The 19,369-nt window shown below is 37.3% G+C and overlaps 1 protein-coding gene across 5 annotated transcripts in view; it reads right to left on the reverse strand.

The window, feature by feature from the left end:
- Positions 1-19,369, reverse strand: part of LOC135113190 (intermembrane lipid transfer protein VPS13D-like) — a 475,970-nt gene that overhangs the window by 276,075 nt on the left and 180,526 nt on the right. For all 5 annotated transcript variants that reach the window (XM_064028315.1, XM_064028317.1, XM_064028314.1 and 2 more), the window contains 6 exons: positions 17,787-17,897; positions 17,220-17,356; positions 10,518-10,830; positions 10,201-10,382; positions 6,557-6,728; positions 5,913-6,165 (listed from right to left, as the gene is read on the reverse strand). In XM_064028315.1, coding sequence (XP_063884385.1) covers positions 5,913-6,165; positions 6,557-6,728; positions 10,201-10,382; positions 10,518-10,830; positions 17,220-17,356; positions 17,787-17,897 — 1,168 coding nt within the window. The remainder of the gene's footprint in view (positions 1-5,912; positions 6,166-6,556; positions 6,729-10,200; positions 10,383-10,517; positions 10,831-17,219; positions 17,357-17,786; positions 17,898-19,369) is intronic.

Raw genomic sequence — 19,369 nt, forward strand, 5'->3', positions numbered from 1 at the left:
TCCCTACCATTTTTTCTTGACTTTCTGTCTGGTAGGCCATACAAAGCGAGAATCATGGAAGAGGGTGATTCAGCCTTAGGAGTTATAGTTAGCTCTGAACTCCATCTAGGGAAACGATGCATAGAGGCCAGAAACAGGGCAAATAGGGTACTAGGATTAATTTTTAGGAGTGTTAAAAGTAGAAACCCCAAAGTAATATTAAAGTTATACTTGGCGCTGGTCAGACCTCATCTAGACTACGCTGTGCAGTTCTGGTCCCCACATTACAGGAAAGATATAGGTCTATTAGAATCAGTACGGAGGAGAATGACTAAAAGGATACAGGGGATGAGGAGTATTCCTTACAAGGTGAGATTGAAGTTAAATTTACATTCTTCAGAGAGACGTAAGTTAAGAGGGACCTGATAGAAGTCTTTAAGTGATATAAGGGTTATAACAAGGGGGATGTAAGCAAAATTCTTAGGATCAGCAGCCAGGGTAGAACAAGAAATAACAGGTTCAAGCTTGAAAACTTAGGTTTAGGAAGGAGATAGGAAAAAAATTGGTTCTCAAATGGAGTGGTAGATGAGTGGAACAGACTCAATAATCATGTTGTTAGTGCTAGGACACTAGAGAGTTTTAAGAGAAGATTAGACAGGTTTATGGATGGGGATAATAGATGGAAATAGGTAGGTATATTTCAAACAGGGACTGCCACGTGTAAGCCTGGTCGCTTCTTGCAGCTTCCCTTATTTCTTATGTTCTTATGTTCTTATGTCCTTGTCCTGATGCACAGTTAAGCACAAACGCAAGCCAATTTTTTTCACTCCCAATATGTGCTGTCAGACAAGAAATCACATTTACGGAACTTCTATGCATAGTGGAAGAATATTCCTTTTGAGATGTGAGGGAAGTGGTGAGGGGAAGATGGGGCAAGACAAGAAGGGAGTTGTGGGCAACAAGCTGTAGCCAGTATAACAAACACCACCCTTGCAGAGCAGTCTTAACTAAAATAGCAATGAGTCTGATAAAAACACCATTAGAAAGGAGAAGGATAGTGATTTTTTATGCAGTATGTTTCATTATTCTAGGATCTGTGTTACAGGAAATATAACTCTAAGAATATGAGTGATTTTTCTCTAAAAACAACCACTATGAGAAGAGGTTCCTCTACCAAACACCCATCACTTAGGGGCTAAGGCATGAGCCTTATCTTCAACTTTAAGCCTCACAACTCTCATTCTCATCATGATGTAAAAAATATAAATGCCTAAAAATTTTACAAAAATAGAGGAAATAAAGGTTTGGAGTGTAACATTCATATAATCTCCCTCCTTGACAGCCAGCCAGGCACTGAGCTCCACTCAGACTTCTGTACTGCAGAACTTCTCAGGTGGCTGCCAAATGCAAGAAGTCTTGCTATGGGTGCAGTTTTTCTGATGACCTTCAATGTTACCATCAATTTTGCATATTTTTGTTACCATCATGTTTGTGGCCACCGTATATTCAGATCTATAACTCTTTTCATCCAGCCACTCCATGACATCTCAAGAAGCCCAAACAGCTTGCATCTACTTCTTGTATCCACACTGATACATTCAACCTTTATCCTCAGTTCACCCTCTGTGGTCCAAGATCCAAGGTTTAACAATGCAGTATATGTCCATCTCATCATCCTCATTTCTTTATTTTTTTAAAGTTGATAATGTCCTTCTTCTGTGCTCTGCTTAACAGAGACAACATTTCTTTGAATTTCTTCCATCTTTCCTAATTCTTGCCATTATATCAGCACTCGTGATTTCTGGCATCTAGCCAAAAATATCTCCAATAACTTTGCTTCTTCTTCTTTCCCTCCTCTATTTCAACCAGATGGCACTACTGCTATCACATCTATTTCTAAAGCTGAACTCTTTGCTCAAACCTTTGCTAAAAACTCTACCTTGGACAATTCTGGGCTTGTTCCTCCCTCTCCTCCACCCTCTGACTACTTCATGCCACCTATTAAAATTCTTCGCAATGATGTTTTCCATGCCCTCGCTGGCCTAAACCCTCAGAAGGCTTATGGACCTGATGGGGTCCCTCCTATTGTTCTCCGAAACTGTGCCTCTGTGCTTGCACCTTGCCTAGTCAAACTCTTTCAGCTCTGTCTGTCAACATCTACCTTTCCTTCTTGCTGGAAGTTTGCCTACATTCAACCTGTTCCTAAAAACGGTGACCGTTCTAATCCCTCAAACTACCGTCCTACTGCTTTAATTTCCTGCCTATCTAAAGTTTTTGAATCTGTCCTCAGCAGGAAGATTCTTAACCCTTTCCTTCCGGCGCTTAAATTATTTTCCCGTTTTGTATGACGGCTAAAAATGGTAAACCTAGAAATTGTCAGAAAATTGTTTGAATACTAATAATTATTTTCTCTTTGTTATTCTGAATACAATGATATACTTTGTAGCTCGATGTGACCTCTCAAAGTTGAGTTTATGCCTTATAAAGGATTCCTCCTCCTCCTGCTGTGTGATCCGTCATCCAGAAACAGCCCGGAGAGCGATGACACCGCGCGCACACACACACTCTCTCTCTCTCTCTCTCTCTCTCTCTCTCTCATCTTGGAGGGGAAATTGTACACTTCCAATGAGAGAGAGAGAGAGAGAGAGAGAGAGAGAGAGAGAGAGAGAGAGAGAGAGAGAGAGAGAGAGAGAGAGAGAGAGAGAGAGAGAGAGAGAGAGAGAGAGAGAGAGAGAGAGATTTCATCCCTTTTCATATCAAGTTTCAGGCAAATAACATTATCTCTCTCTCTCTCTCTCTCTCTCTCTCTCTGACAAGTTACCTTCTAACATTTTATTATAAAATCGAAGATAATGAAAAAAATTACCATGAAAGAATGATAGGTATCATCTCTCTGTTCTAATAAAACAGGTGGATCCTGTAAATCATTTTCCGAGTCCTCACTAATGTCTTCGCTTTCTTCAGCTTCTTCTAAATATTCACTGTCACTGTCTTCAAACTCAGAAGCACTGCTAAATACATATGTTGTGTCCTGCTCCATGGTGAGTTATGATGTGAGATCCTTGGCTCTTATCAGGATGTCTCTTCACACTTATCATGGTGCTTTCCACCCGGCGAGTGCTTTCCACCCGGCGGGTCGCTGGGGTTGCCAAGTGTCGCCCGGAGAAAGGGAAAATAGCTTAGTTACCGCTAAATTTCCAGAGCTAGTGACAACACTACATGTGGAAACACGCCAGACACTTCCACTCACACCATCTGACTCGAGAAACCGCGCTTGGACCTCAAAATTGAGGCGCGAAAATTCTTGATTACCGGTATGATCGCCGTCGCTACGGACGCATTTTTGCAATCGTATATATACGATTGCCGGAAGGAAAGGGTTAAACATCTATCACTTCACAACCTTCTATCTGATCGTCAGTATGGGTTCTGTCAAGGCTGATCTACTGGTGATCTTCTGGCTTTCCTTACTGAGTCTTGGTCATCCTCTTTTAGAGATTTTGGTGAAACTTTTGCTGTTGCCTTGGACATATCAAAAGCTTTTGATAGAGTCTGGCACAAAGCTTTGATTTCCAAACTACCCTCCTATGGCTTCTATCCTTCTCTCTGTAACTTCATCTCAAGTTTCCTTTCTGACTGTTCTATTGCTGCTGTGGTAGATGGTCACTGTTCTTCTCCTAAATCTATCAACAGTGGTGTTCCTCAGGGTTCTGTCCTGTCACCCACTCTCTTCTTATTATTCATTAATGATCTTCTAAACCAAACTTCTTGTCCTATCCACTCCTATGCTGATGATACCACCCTGCACTTTTCCATGTCTTTTCATAGACGTCCAACCCTTCAGGAGGTAAACATATCACGCAGGGAAGCCACAGAACGCTTGACTTCTGATCTTTCTAAAATTTCTGATTGGGGCAGAGCAAACCTGGTATTGTTCAATGCCTCAAAAACTCAATTCCTCCATCTATCAACTCAACACAACCTTCCAGACAACTATCCCCTCTTCTTCAATGACACTCAACTGTCCCCCTCTTCTACACTGAACATCCTCAGTCTGTCCTTTACTTATAATCTGAACTGGAAACTTCACATCTCATCTCTAGCTAAAACAGCTTCTATGAAGTTAGGTGTTCTGAGATGTCTCTGCCAGTTTTTCTCACCCCCCCAGCTGCTAACTCTGTACAAGGGCCTTATCTGTCCATGTATGGAGTATACTTCACATGTCTTCTAGACAGGGTGGAATCAAAAGCTTTTCGTCTCATCAACTCCTCTCCTCTAACTGACTGTCTTCAGCCTCTCTCTCACCGCCGCAATGTTGCATATCTAGCTGTCTTCTACTGCTATTTTCATGCTAACTGCTCTTCTGATCTTGCTGACTGCATGCCTCCCCTCCTTCCACGGCCTCGCTGCACAAGACTTTCTTCTTTCTCTCACCCCTATTCTGTCCACCTCTCTAACCAGTATTCTCAATCATTCATCCCTTTCTCTGGTAAACTCTGGAACTCCCTGCCTGCTTCTATATTTCCACCTTCCTATGACTTGAATTCCTTCAAGAGGGAGGTTTCAAGACACTTATCCATCAATTTTTGACCACTGCTTTGACCCTTATATGGGACTGGCATTTCAGTGGGCATTTTTTTTTATTAGATTTTTGTTGCCATTGGCCAGTGTCCTTCCTACATAAAAAAAAAAAAAAACTTTCACTACTTCCTGTAATAATCACATCTCACAAATATGTAAGAAAAGTCCTGTACAAATCTGGAAGTCACCACAAATGCCATCCATTCTCATCTATCTCCATCTCTCCCACATATTGTACATTAAGAAATTCCAGTATTCTAAAAACTACAACTAATCCAATTCTCTTGTTTGACCCAAGTATAAACATGCTACATAGGCCAACACTCCTGCAGTTTGTAAATAAGCACACAGTTTCATTTGTAACAGCAACATACCGTAAGATTAGAACCTTTGCTTAACGTACATTTATCCTCCAGATTCTAGGATACCAAGCCCAAGCTATAGAGAAAAACATGTAAACATACATCACGGATACCATTTAGTGGCCTATGTGATGCCTGAGAATAAGATAAGCATCCTGAGAAAATAAAAGCTCAGGAAATTAGTATTTTAGAGTCTGAATGCTAAACTCTAACTGAATTACTGCCAGATCATAAAAATGAACCAAAGTATTGTTATAGGCAATCTGGATTGTGTAATACATTTAATTTGCAACATGCATCAAGGAGCCAAAATAAGAGACCTAAGGATAACAATTGTTGAAATCTTGTTACCTTGGAATATTCATGACTAATGCAAGAGATATATCAGAAATTACCTTTATAAGTCTGGAATGATTGGAAGAAATTCTTCCTCCTGACAAAAGGATTTTTCCTGCACATGAAGGGTATTTCATGTGCAAAAACTACAGTCTTTAATAGTCACAAAACTTAACCTATTGAAGATGATAATAAAAAAATGGCTAGAGTATACTGAGAACATAATGATGGCCAATGCTTCTGTGAGAGATCATAAGTTAAAGAGGAAATTAAGATGCAGGCTTGGCCTGAGAACATAAGAAAAACAATGAAAGTGGATGGATTGTACTGATTTGGCTATGTGTGAAGAGGAAGAACATGAATGAATGGGTTTAGAAAGTTAAATGTGGAAGACAGTTACATGATGAAATCCTAAAGGACTTAAAATACAAAAGGAGGTGACAAATATGTTGCATTTGATAGTGTGGCTTGAAAGGTTGCCACCAAGTGACAAAGATCTACAATCTACTTATACACTGATACAAAGCCTGCTCATCATTGCAATTTCCTTGTCATATTCATCAACACAAAAAAAAAGTATGAACACTTTAGATGAAATACAGGTGTAAAGAAACAATTTGCAAAGTAAGAAAAAAAATCTTTGTTGCCACTCACTTGAAGAGCTGGAAAGTCATTGCTTCACTGCCAGCAGTAATGAATTTTTCAGGATACAGGAGACTGTGAGAGGAGCAATCCACCAAGGAGAGGGAACCCAGACGTCCATTGAGTGTAAGATTGCCACCTGACCCCACTGAACGCACCACCACTTGAGAGATGCTGGCCCGTGCCAGTGGGTGACCTGCTTTGACCAGGGTTAGGCCTAATAACCTCACTTGCACTTCAACTATGCTGTTGAACTCCTCTGTGGCTGTGGAAAGACAGGAATGGTAAAAAACAAAATTATGATAAGTGAATAGAGTGAAGAAAAGGTGGAGGAGAGGAGTTGGATGGAAAAAGGAAGAAAAATGCATGAGTCACATAAACTATAACATATAATAATCAAACTCCATAGAAAATTATGATGATTGCAAATTTCTCACATTAAGGAGAGAAATGTATGACATTTTTTAAATATAATAATTTCTCTTATATACAAGACCTACAAATATGTGTGATCAGTTTGTTTGTTTGATGATCCACTCCAGTAAAACAACCAAAAACACAATAGCAGAAAATGAGGCAAAAAGAAGAATCAACTATGAAGTTACTCTAAGGCTAAATTAAGCAGACTGAAGTCTTGAAAACAAGCCACTGGTTACCTGGTGTGGATATGATCTTGCTAACACCAGCACTTGGAGCCTGCTCTCTGGCAGCCTTGGGAGGACTGGCTTCATCCTCATCAGTGCTGAAGAAGTCTAGCACCATCACCCATGAGGAGATGTTTATGATAGTGTTGAGGCTGTTGAAGTCCACATCAATGAACCGATGAGTCTGAGAAACAGACAATATAAACATGAAGGCTTCTCAGTTTCTATAATAGTTCTCAATAAAGCAAGACTAAAACAAACAGAATATTTTATCACTTACATGTACATTGATATCTTGACTTAATTGTGCCCCAACTTACAAGTTTTTTGAGATATGAGCTGATGCTTGGACAGTTTTTTTGTTTTGAGTTGCAAGCCAAAATCCAAGATACGAGTAAGCTTCAGATATGCCACCACTAGCTGGTAGTTGGCACAGCAAGTGCCACAATAATCACCCAGCATTCCTCACTGCACTCATTCACTTCACACATTTTTATACATTTGTTATTTGTGAATACATTTCTCTTACAGTAAACTCTTGATATAATAATCATATATGGAGGGAGGGAAGGAGGAAGGGAGAGGGAGAGGGAGGGAGAAGGAGAGAGAGAGAGAGAGAGAGAGAGAGAGAGAGAGAGAGAGAGAGAGAGAGAGAGAGAGAGAGAGAGAGAGAGAGAGAGAGAGAGAGAGAGAGAGAGAGAGAGAGAGAGAGTGTTGCTTGCATCATCAGCCATTGTCAAAGTCGGTCACTGGCTGCCACACAGCCATAATTCATTCCTCAAACATGCAGTTGACTGTGTGTCAGCCAACTCTCCCACATTTCAAGACCTAGGATGTTCATAAAATAAAGCTGGCATTCAATGATTTTGAAATATGCCAAAATTTGTGAAATTTTGCAAAAAATAAATTGAGTGTTCGATAGCCATAAAGGGGTCCTTATACAAGAAATTCGGTAAACTGAGGTTCATTATATCAACAGTTTACTGTATTCAAAAACATGTAATGAGAAAATTTGGGTAGTTTTTGGGGTAAACTGAGGTTCATTACATCAACAGTTTACTGTATTCAAAAACATGTAATGAGAAAATTTGGGGAGTTTTTGGGGAGCTGAAAGGGATTAATAGCATTTAATTTAATTTCAATGGAGAAAATTTATTTGACATACGAGCAAATTGAGTTATGAGCTCTGTCACAGATTAAACTCATGTCAAGGTACCACTGTATATGATGCAACAGCTGGCGCCACAAAAAATATACATGTGTAACATGAGACAAAAGAACTCTTTTACTCTTAGCAAAAATGTCTCAATGGGAGTAAAAAGTTCTTGAATATAATCACGTTTGTTGATGATACATTTCTCACTGAGGAAATTAAGACATAATTTATAAAAATTCACAGAAAGTAAAAACTGAAGGTAAAGGCAAGTGATTATATTTGAAAGGAATAAAAGGAACAGGACAAAAATTAATGGGGACTCTTTCTTCTCTGTCACAACAAAACCATTACACAAGTTCTTAGGAAAAGGTACATGACATAAAGAGCCAGCTAGATGGATAATGATAAGAGATGCAACTTATCACTTAATGAGGATGTAGTATAAGATCATAGAAGTGTAGAAATAATCCTTTTTTATTGACAGAACGAGCTGAAGCTGAAGCAGGCTGAAGGGATGATACAGATTGAAGCATTCTTGAAAGAAAAAAATATATGTAGAATTAAAGGAATCAGAACTCTATGCCTTTTAAGCAATGATGTGCTACATACATCTCAGATCTTAAACACCACAAAGCAATAAAGATAATTCACTAAAAATCTGCATAACCTGATATTATGTGCTTTGGGACTGTTTCCCTACAGCTTACACTTGATTCTGATATTGGCTAATATTTTTGTAAATAACTTTATTTAAATTAGAGTTGGGATTGATTTACATTGTAATCAAATTAAAGAGAGTGATTACATGATATGCTTACTAGTAATAACTAGAAACCACCAATAGCAACCCATCATGGAGAATGTGACATGCAAATTAAACGGGTATTACAGTCTCCTTTGCACATATTAATAATATGGTTCCTTTTCACTAAAAAAGTGGATTCACACTAACTTTTGGAAGTTTAAAAGAGGGATATTCAATTAACATGTTACCTTAAGTGATCAAATGAATACCTGACACCACAAAATCTGGTTCCAAAAGGAATGCCACATCCTTGCTTCCCATGGGATTAATTATAGTCTTTATCATATATATTTTCTGTCACTATCTCATGTGAGTTCTATTGCAGTCAATGGCCATATTGGACATCAATAACTCCATGCAAGCACGCTATGTGGTTCAAGTCTTACATATAACTTATCACACTCAAAATTATTTCTTGGTGGCTTCAAGTGCTGAATTCCAAAATGGGTTAAAATAAGTTTTGTTGGCCAAAACTTGTGTCCTGTTCTTAATTGCATAACAAGATTCAGTGCTTTGCTTTTCTAATGATTTTGCATTTTTGGTTATTTAAGCTGCCCAAATGAAGTGTTTCACTGGCCTCTCAATCTTGTCACCATCATCCTGTAAAACACTGAATATTCATGAAGCCTCAGTCTCTTGGGGCATAGTTTGGTCTTTGAGTGGATTCAAGGGGATTAGGATGAAAACCAATTAAATTAGCTTAGTAAATATGATAGTTGTATTAGGCTTGGTCTTGGGAGACCAAGTTGATAAAAACTCAGCTGCATTGCCAAATTTTAGGAACCTAAAACTCACAATCTCTAAATTAACTAAAGATTCTTTGTGGTGATGTTTTTCATTCCCTCTATAGCTTTAACCTTTGGAAGGTTCATGAACATGACAGAAAACCTCCTATCTTTTTCAGAAACTGTGCTTGTATTCACATCTTGCCTGGTCAAACTCTTCTGTCTCTGTCAACATCTACCTTTCCTTCACACTGGAAGTTTTTTTTTTTTTTTTTGGGGGGTGGGGGATCATATGTTTAAGTGTGAACCTACACACATATGTTCTCTCTTTCTCAGTATGCAGAAGGAAATAACATGAGATGAGATGGAAGGAATAGTACTAGAGGGCAAGAAGAAAAGTATGGAAGTAGAAGGGAAACTCATATGAGAGAACAGGATGAAAGAGAGATGATAAAGGAGAATGTAAGCTGAGCCAGTTCCTTAACCTGGATTGTGGTGGAACATGATGTGATGAATAGACATAACTGGTGGAGACATCAATGAGCAGTGGAGTTACAAAGCTTCTAAAGCAATATATGGTATCTCCCAGCAAAAGCTAGGATGAAATCCAAGATCACTCAGGTACAAGGTAACATAACATAAATATGGCACTGACACTGGCATCACTGCATACTGTACTAACACTTTCTGATGGCAACATGAACATCACTGTATACAACCAGTTCATGCAGTGCAGGAAGAAACCTAAAAATACACCTCATGGTGAACACAAGATTTTAGAGTTCTGACTTGCCTTTGTTCTTCTTCAAATATTAATAACTCTTGACACAAAAATATTAGTATAAAAGGTCAGCTGATAGTGTTCAATTAAAGTGTTGCACTGTATAAAGAAGATTTAGATGGCAAGATTTTTCTGTTATAATAAAGAAAGAACAATAGTTTCTAAGCCCATCCAATACTTATATCTCACCTGGTCATATTTACTATGAAACTCTGGTGACATTTTGTCGATGTTGGTAATAGTAATGGTGACAAGAGTAGTGTGTGGTCGATGTGTGAAATGGCTGCCTCCCTCCTCCTCAGTGTTAGGTGAGGGTGGAGGAGTACAAGGGCTTCCTGCATTGTTGCTTCCCATCATGGTGTTGGTGAGGCCTGTCAAAAAATGCCACAGTTGGAACCATTCATCACAATGCTACCTCATTCACAATAAATGTTGGGGCTAATAATAATAACTTCATAAAAATTTCTTAGGTTATGTTGGAAAAAAATATCAGAAGACAATCTTACCTTTCACAGTCTTCCAGGCAGGAGAGGTTAAAGGAACAGGTTTCTGCTGAGCCTTGAAGAAGGGTTTCTCCATCCTCAATTTGGAAGGGAGGGAGGAAGGGAAGAGGAGTGGTCCATGGGGTTGCTGTGGTTCAGGACAGGAGGTGGAGATAAATTTGGGGATTTGCCGCTCAAAATGGAAGTGGTGATTGCCTTGAGAAAGGTCATCTGGAGAGGCATCCATGGAGTCTGTATGCGAGTTCATGAGGAACTTGTGTTCAGTGCAAGTGTCTGACTGCTGCAGGTCTTCCATCATGAGAGAACGTAGTGTTACCTGTTTCAGAAAAAAAAGGAAAAATGAGATTAAATAAAAGTAGTATTTCCATATGTTACCATTCATCATCATAATGAGCTTGATAAATATGTACTTCACTCACAATACTTCACATGTTAAGAATTGCAAATTTACTTTCCTTTTCTATTCTTTTAGTCTTGTACTCCTCTTATTTTCAGTCATGTTTCTTTGATCTTACTGAATATTATACCTTGATTCTCAAGGGCATAACCATGGAAATTTATTAAATGTAATCTCCATTCCATTCAAAATCACATAGAAAAAAAAATTCCAACATTATGCACCTAAATTTAACAAATGCTGTCCATTATCTTCAACATGATCTAAAAGAATAAGGTCAAATAAGTTGGTGTCAAGGCAAGATAAGATAATGCACTATATGATATAGTCAGGTTGTAAATATAGATGGAATAAATGTAGATAAGTTTAAATATGAAAATTATGTATTATTATTATTATTATTATTATTATTATTATTATTATTATTACTATTATCATTATTATTATTATTATTACTATTATTATTATTATCATCATTGGTATTATTATTATTATTATTATTATTATTATTATTATTATTATTACTATTATTATTATTATTATCCTAATTTTGTGTGCTTTATTGCTGGCTAGGTGCCAAAAGACTGGACAAATGCATGTGTAGTTCCCTTACATAAAGAGATAGGGAATAGACAGGAATGCTCAAACTATAAGGACATCAATCTGCTGAGTGTGGTAAGAAAGGTGCATGGCACAGTGCTGATAAGGAGGATCAGAGAAGGAACAGAAAATGCCATCCATGCAAAACAGGGAGGTTTTAGAAAAAGAAGAAGTTGTGTAGACCAAATTTTTGTGCAAGGCAGCTGTGCAAATAGTTTTTTGGGGAAAGGGAAAGAAGTCTTTTTAGTATTCATGGACTTGGAGAAAGTGTATGATAGGATTAACAGGAAAGGACCATGAGACATTCTGAAAATATACTAAGTTGGAGGCAGGTTGTTGGAAATAATGAAGAGTTTCAGTGCATGTGTGTGAGTTGGTGATATATATATATATATATATATATATATATATATATATATATATATATATATATATATATATATATATATATATATATATATATATATATATATATATATATATATATATATATATATATATATATATATATATATATATATATATATATATATATATAGATAGATAGATAGATAGATAGATAGATAGATAGATAGATAGAGACAGACAGACAGACAGACAGACAGACAGACAGACAGACAGACAGACAGACAGATAGATATTTGTTTTTGTTTTGTTTTGCGGTTTGTTACTCACTTGTGGTCATATACTGGTCTTGCAACAGTAAGCCGTTCCCTCTCAGAAACAGCTCAGAGTGAGACCATTCACACACCACACATCAGGACAGTAATGTTACCACATCTTTGCTAAGTCCTACACCTACTTACTGCTTGGTGAACAGGGGCTACACATTAAGAGGTTCACCCATCTGCCTTGCCACTCCAAGGACTTGAATCTGATTCTTCTTAGTTATGAAATGAGCATACTAACTACTACACTATGCAGTAATGCAGTGCATGTGTGTGTGTGTGTGTGTGTGTGTGTGTGTGTGTGTGTGTGTGTGTGTGTGTTTGATTACCTAATTGTGTCATGTGGGAAAGGAGCTATGCTCATACTGTCCTACCTCTGTATCTATTATCACCCAACTTGGCCTTGAAATTATGAATAGTTTTTGCTTGCACCACATCCTTGTTTAGACGGTTCCATGCATCAACTATTCTTTGTAGAAAACTATTCTTTTTGATATCTCTTCTACAAATTTCTTTTTTCAGCTTCTCTCCATGTCCTCTAGTGTCTCTTGTATCCCATGTCACAATTTTGTTGCTGTCTAACTTTTTCCAGTTCTTCCATTATTGTGTGTGTGTGTGTATTTACCTAGTTGTATTTGCCTAGTTATGTTTTACAGGAAAAGAGCTATGCTCGTGCTGTCCTGTCTCCATATCTATAAGCATCCAGCTTAACTTTAAATTCATGAATATTTGTTGCTTGTACCACTGTTTCATCTAAGTTGTTCCATATTTCTATGCTTCTATTTGGGAAACCATATTTCTTAATATCTCTTCTACTTGCTGTTTTCCTCAATTTCAATCCATGTCCTCTTGTATCTCTTGAGTCCCACACAAATAAAGTCTTCTTTGTCAACTTGATCCTTATCCTTTAAAGCTCTGTATATAGCAATCAGGTCTCTTTCTCTTCTCTCTTGTAATGATGGAAGCTTCAATCTCCTTAATCTTTCTTCATAGGTTAAATCTCTCAAACTTGGTACCAATTTGGTTGCAGCTCTTTGGATCCTTTCTATTTTCCTTATTTCCTTTTTATTATGGGGTGACCAAACAATTGTAGCATATTCCAGTTTTGATCGAATCACGTATTCCATCAACTTTTTCATCATCTCTTCATCCATGTAAGCAAATGCCAATTTCATCTTTCTTAGTAACTCATAGCTTTCTCCAACTATTTTGTTTACATGTTTTTCTGGTGATAAATTATCACTGATTGTAATTCCCAAGTCTTTTTCTTCTTTGGTTTTCTTAATTTCCACTTCTCTCATGGTGTAGGAACTTGTCAATCTTCTTTTGCTTTTTGCCTAATTCCATCAGCTTGCATTTCTTTGCATTGAATTCCATTTCCCATTTCTTACTCCATTTATATATCTTATTTAGATCTTTCTGTAATATTTTGCAATCCATATTGTTTTCCACTCTTTTCAATAATTTTGCATCATCTGCAAACAGACTTATATAACTGTCAACCTCATCCACCATATCGTTGACATACACCAGAAACATTACGGGGGCTAAGACTGTCCCCTGTGGTACTCCACTTGTAACTCTACACCATTCTGATTTTTCTCCCTTTATTACTGTTCTCATTTCTCTATCCCTCAAGAAGTCTGTAATTCAATTCAGTGTGTTGCCTTGCAGACCCCCTATATTTTTAATTTTCCACAGCAGTCTCTGGTATGGTACCTTATCAAATGCTTTTTTTAGGTCTAAATAAACACAGTCTGCCCAACGCTCTCTCTCTTGAATTATATCAATTGCTCTACTATAAAAGCTCACTAAATTCGTGACACAAGATCTTCCACTTCTGAAACCAAATTGTCTGTCAGTCAATGTATGTGTTTCTTCTAAATATTCCATTCATCTGTTTTTAACTATTCTTTCTGCTATCTTTGCCACCGCACTTGTTAAGGACACTGGTCTGTAATTCAATGGATCTTCTTTATTACCTCCTGTAAAAATGGGCACAGTCTAGAGGAATTTTTCTTCCTTAAAAGAACATACTATGGTATTGTGTATACCTTCTGCCAGTTGTTCACAACATTCCTTAAGTATCCAGTTGAACACTCCATCTGGTCCTTGAGCCTTACTTACATCCAAATCTTTCATAATCTTAATTTCAATTATGTCCACCTGTCTCTCTCTCATCACACTGTCTCTGTGCCATGCTCTTTCTCCTTCAAATTTGCTTTCTTTGGTGAATACTGACTAGAAGCACTTGTTCATTATCCGCTTGTAACCGTGTATTTTCGTATGTAATGTCATCTTTCGTTAATTCATCTATTGTTTGCCTGTTTTTCATCTTCCCATTCACATATCTGAAGAATAACTTCGGCTCATCTTTGCATTTGTTAACTATGTCTTTCTCATAATTCCTTTCTTCATCTCTAAGGATTCTGATATATTCGTTTCTTGCCTTCTTGAAATCTTCCCATTTCCCACTTCCTCCTTTTTTTCTCCATCTATTCCATGCTGCTTCTTTTTTCTTGTCTTGCTGTTATACACCTCATATTAAACCAGTGTTTTTTTCCTTTTCACTTCCTTTGTTTTGATCTTCGGTACATATCTACTGACCCCTTCATTATGAATTTCCATGAATATGTCCCACTTTTCTGCGTACTGCTTGCCGTGAACAGTTGTTTCCATTTAGCCTCTGCAAAATATTCCCTCAACCTGATTAAGTCTGCTTTCCTGTAATTATATCTCCCATTCTTGTAAATTTCATTCCTGTTTTCTAGTGGACCACTGCCTATACTGAATTCAGTTAACAGATGGTCACTTTTACCTAGTGGGTACTGATAATTTATTCCTTCAATGATGTCCATTTCCTTTTTGTAAACACCAAGTCTAGCCTTGATGCCTCTTCATTACCCCCAAATCTTGTATTTTCTCCAGTCCACTGGGTCACAGTGGATTGGAGAAAATAGAAGCATATATCCCCATGACTCTTCTCCTTCGTCCATGGTCCACCTCATTGCAATTAAAGTCACCCATAAGTGTTATATTATTACTCTCTGCCAGCATTCTCTCCAAATAGTTACTAGTATCTCTTAGCAATAATTTATAATCCTCTTGTGTCCATACATTTGTCTTTGGGGGTACATAAGCCACTGCAAAATCTCTTCTTCCTTCTCCTTTCCTTTTTGTTTTAATTCTAATTACTTCTGCCATTCCTTCTCCTATTTCAACCTCTTCCACTGTTATACTCTTCTTTGTAAGTAACATGACTCCTCCCCTTTTCTCATTATTTCTAAGTTTTATCCACACATTATAATTACTATTACCAATTCTTATATTTGCTGTTGCCTCATTTGGTTTAACTTTAGTAATACCCATGATGTCAGGCTGCTTTATCTTAATATAACTATTCAATTTTTGCAATGTTGATATTAAACCATTTATATTTGTATATGCTACTGTCCACTTTTTATTTTTCCATACATTATTTACATTTTCTATTCTTTTTTTGTCAGATACCACTTCCTGAGCTTTTCGTCTTTTACCTTCCAGTAGAACTTTTTTTCTCTTCCTCTGTTCTCATTTTTTGCCTTTGCTTCTTTTATTAGATCACTTATCTTGAGTCTCTCCTCCTCATTCATGTCCCTCATTATCCAAAGTTTCCTGTATTGCTCTGTCTTGTCCAGTTTCCATGCATTCAATATCACTTCCATGGCTGTTGTTTGTGCCCTAAATTTTACTTTCAGTGGTTGCTCTCCTCCTTCTATATACTTCCCCAGTCTATGTATTTCCTCAATTTCACTTATCTAGTCCTCCCCTTCTCTCTGTATATTTCTTACAACATCCTCTGCTAACTTTTTTTGTTCTCTTTCCCTCTTGTATCTTACTGGCTGTTTCCTCTTTTAATTCATGTATAACAATACATTTCTTTTAGTCCACTATGTCCCTTACCATCGATTCCTTTTGTTTGATCACTTTCACAATTTCCTTTTCCTTCTTTTACGCTTCTATGATTTTCTGTAAAGTAAAATTTTTCTTCCTCTTTTTCCTTCCTCCTGATTTGATGTTCACTTTTCATCCCTATCACTTCATTTTCCTGCTTTTTAACAATATCATTGTTTTCCTTCAATTTTGTTTTTAGATCAGCACATAGTGTTTTCAATTCTTTGTTTTCCTCTTTCAGGTCATGTTTTTTTTCTAATTTTTTTCACTCTTTCAATGAGGTCACTGATCATCAAAGCCACTTTCCTTCCTTGCATTTTATCATGTAGTTCATTATCTTCCTCAAATCCTGGGAATGGTGACCCAGTTGGCAACACCTATGGCGTCCATCTTGCTGGAGCTTTTACTCATTTTGTTACATCTGTTATTACTTGAATTTTCCCTTATTTTTTTTTTTTTTTTGGAAACAGGACAATGCTACTTGAACACAGCTCCTACCTGGTAACACATTCTAGGCTCCTAGTAGTGACTGTGGTCAAACAAAATCTTTCTGTGCTGGAGCTTGGATCACTGCTTGTTTATTCGACGACAACGTGTGTGTGTGTGTGTGTGTGTGTGTGTGTAGGGAAATCTAAGGGGGAGAGAGAGAGAGAGAGAGAGAGAGAGAGAGAGAGAGAGAGAGAGAGAGAGAGAGAGAGAGAGAGAGAGAGAGAGAGAGAGAGAGAGAGAGAGAGAGAGAGAGAGAGAGAGAGAGAGAGAGAGAGAGAGAGAGAGAAAACCACAGCCTAGAGCAGCCACCACAGAAATCTATTGTTGTTATGAATGTTAAGAGATTACTCAATATTTTGCTTAAATAAGTGCAAGTATTTTTTGGACAAAAGTAAGAACAATTTCATGAACAAATTAATAATTTCTAAAAACCTGTTCATTCATAAACTTGACCTCATGTTTAGTGAACTAGTATATGATTATAAACATGGTTATGCAAAATTCACAGCTGATCAACCCACTGTCAAGAAGAGAACAATACATTTAAGACAGACATAGTCCTGAATCTGTTATTATCTCCTCATATCAGGACAGTACCTATAAAAATTAAATGCTTACCTGAGTGGTGTTTTTGTAAGGTTCACAGGATTCATAGACAACTTTGATCTCCTCCAACAACAGGTTTACAAGGGGTTTTTCTCTTTCTCCAACATCACCCCTCAGCTCCACACACATGCTTGGTACTGAGAATGACCCTAAGAAAACAGTATTTGGACTCAGAGATTAATACGTTTCATTCTTATAACATTTAAAGCAGCTTTTTGTTAACATCATTAATATTTGTATTTTAATAGTTTCCTGTCCAATTTGAAGTTTCTAAATGCCTTTGCATATTGGGAAAGAAACATCTTGAACCTGACTATGCATCTTTCAAAACAATAGCATCAATTTGTTTGCAATCATTATAGTTTCATTTGTACATTTTCTTCCAACTTTACTAAAAAATTCACAATTTTCTTTATATTATGTACAGTGGGGAAAGAAACTACTGGAGACAGTACAATCTTATGTATCATTTCAGATCTCCCCAATAATTACTGCAATAAAAATTCTATAGATCATGTTACTAGCCTGTCTCCAGTATTTTCAGTGCCCACTGTTATTAAACACATACAAAAATCTCACCTTTGACAGCAACAGTGGGGGACTGTCTGCCTCTTGCTCTCTGTGCATCCTCTGGAGCCTCTTGAGGAATGCTACTTGAAGATTCTCGGGCTCCCTCCTTGCCTGGAGAACCTGTTATAAACAATAAATAAATAAATTCAAATAAGTAAAAATATAAAAAATGAATTCATTAACAAATAAATAAATAAAAATAAAAAATGGAAAATAAATAAAATAAACAATACATAAAGGTACATAATGCAATATTATCATACTGTACAGAGATTGATCCTACTCTTGTTACCTAAGGTGCTCTAAACTTCAAGTGTAAACACAGTGTCATAATTAAGACAACTATAAAACATACTGCTTTGGTATATTCATCACAGGATTTCTATACCCATGATGCAGTGTACACCAATAAGGACTTGGACAGTAACTGGCCAGCATCTTCATCTGGATGTAAAGTACCAAGGATGACTACTACAAGAAGGGTAAGTAGTGCATGGCATCCCCAAAAGAGAAAGTACACTGAAACACTCTCTTGTAAATACTGACAACAACAACTCCTTTCAGCTGCCCCCATTGGAGGTCGCCAGAGTGGATCATCCTTTTCCAATACGCTCCATCTTCTGCGCCTTCCTGTCACACCCACCACTTGCACATCCATAAACCTCCTCTTTGGTCTTCCTCTCTTCCTCCTGCTGAGTAGGTTCATTTCCAGCATCCTCCTCACCACATACTATGCCTCATCTCTTCCTCAGACATGCCCAAATCATCTCAGTCTTCCCTTTCTTGCCTTGTCCCCCAAACCAATGTGTGTGTATTTACCTAGTTGTATTTACCTAGTTGTATAGTACAGGGTCCGAGCCAAAGCTCAATTAGTCCTGTCTCCATACCCGAATTTGTCCAATTTCTCTTTAAACATGTGCACACTCTTTGCCGCAACCACCTCTTCTTTTAAGTTATTCCATATTTCAACCGTTCGATGCGGAAAGCTGTATTTCTTAATATCTCCCAAACAATGACTGTTCTTTAATTTCTTCATATGTCCCCTTGTACGTCTATCTCCTTCCTCCACTTTTACAACTAGGTCATCTCTGTCTATCTTCTCCATGCCATTTACTAATTTGAACATTGTTATCAGGTCTCCTCTTTCCCTTCTTTCTTGCAGTGTTGGTAATCCAATTTCTTCCGGTCTTTCCTTGTAACTTAGGTCTTCCAATTCAGGTATCATTTTCGTAGCTGTTCTTTGTATTCTTTCCAATTTCCTTATATCTTTCTTCTTGTGTGGAGACCATACCACTGCTGCGTATTCCAGTTTGGGGCGTATCATGTGTGTTATGATTTTCTTCATCATTTCTTTGTCTAGGTAATTAAATGCCACCCTGATATTTGCTAGCAAATTATATGTAGAGCCAAATATTCCATTGATGTGTTTTTCTGGTGATAGCGTGTCTTGAATTATTACTCCCAAGTCTTTTTCTTCTTTGCTCTTTCGTATTGTGATTCCTCCCATCTTATACTCCCATGAAGGTCTCCTTTTACTTCTTCCCATCTCCATTACATGGCACTTTTTTATATTGAATTCTAATTTCCATCGT

Source organism: Scylla paramamosain, chromosome 25 (assembly GCF_035594125.1).
Source record: "Scylla paramamosain isolate STU-SP2022 chromosome 25, ASM3559412v1, whole genome shotgun sequence".
In the NCBI taxonomy this organism is placed as follows: Eukaryota; Metazoa; Arthropoda; class Malacostraca; order Decapoda; family Portunidae; genus Scylla; species Scylla paramamosain.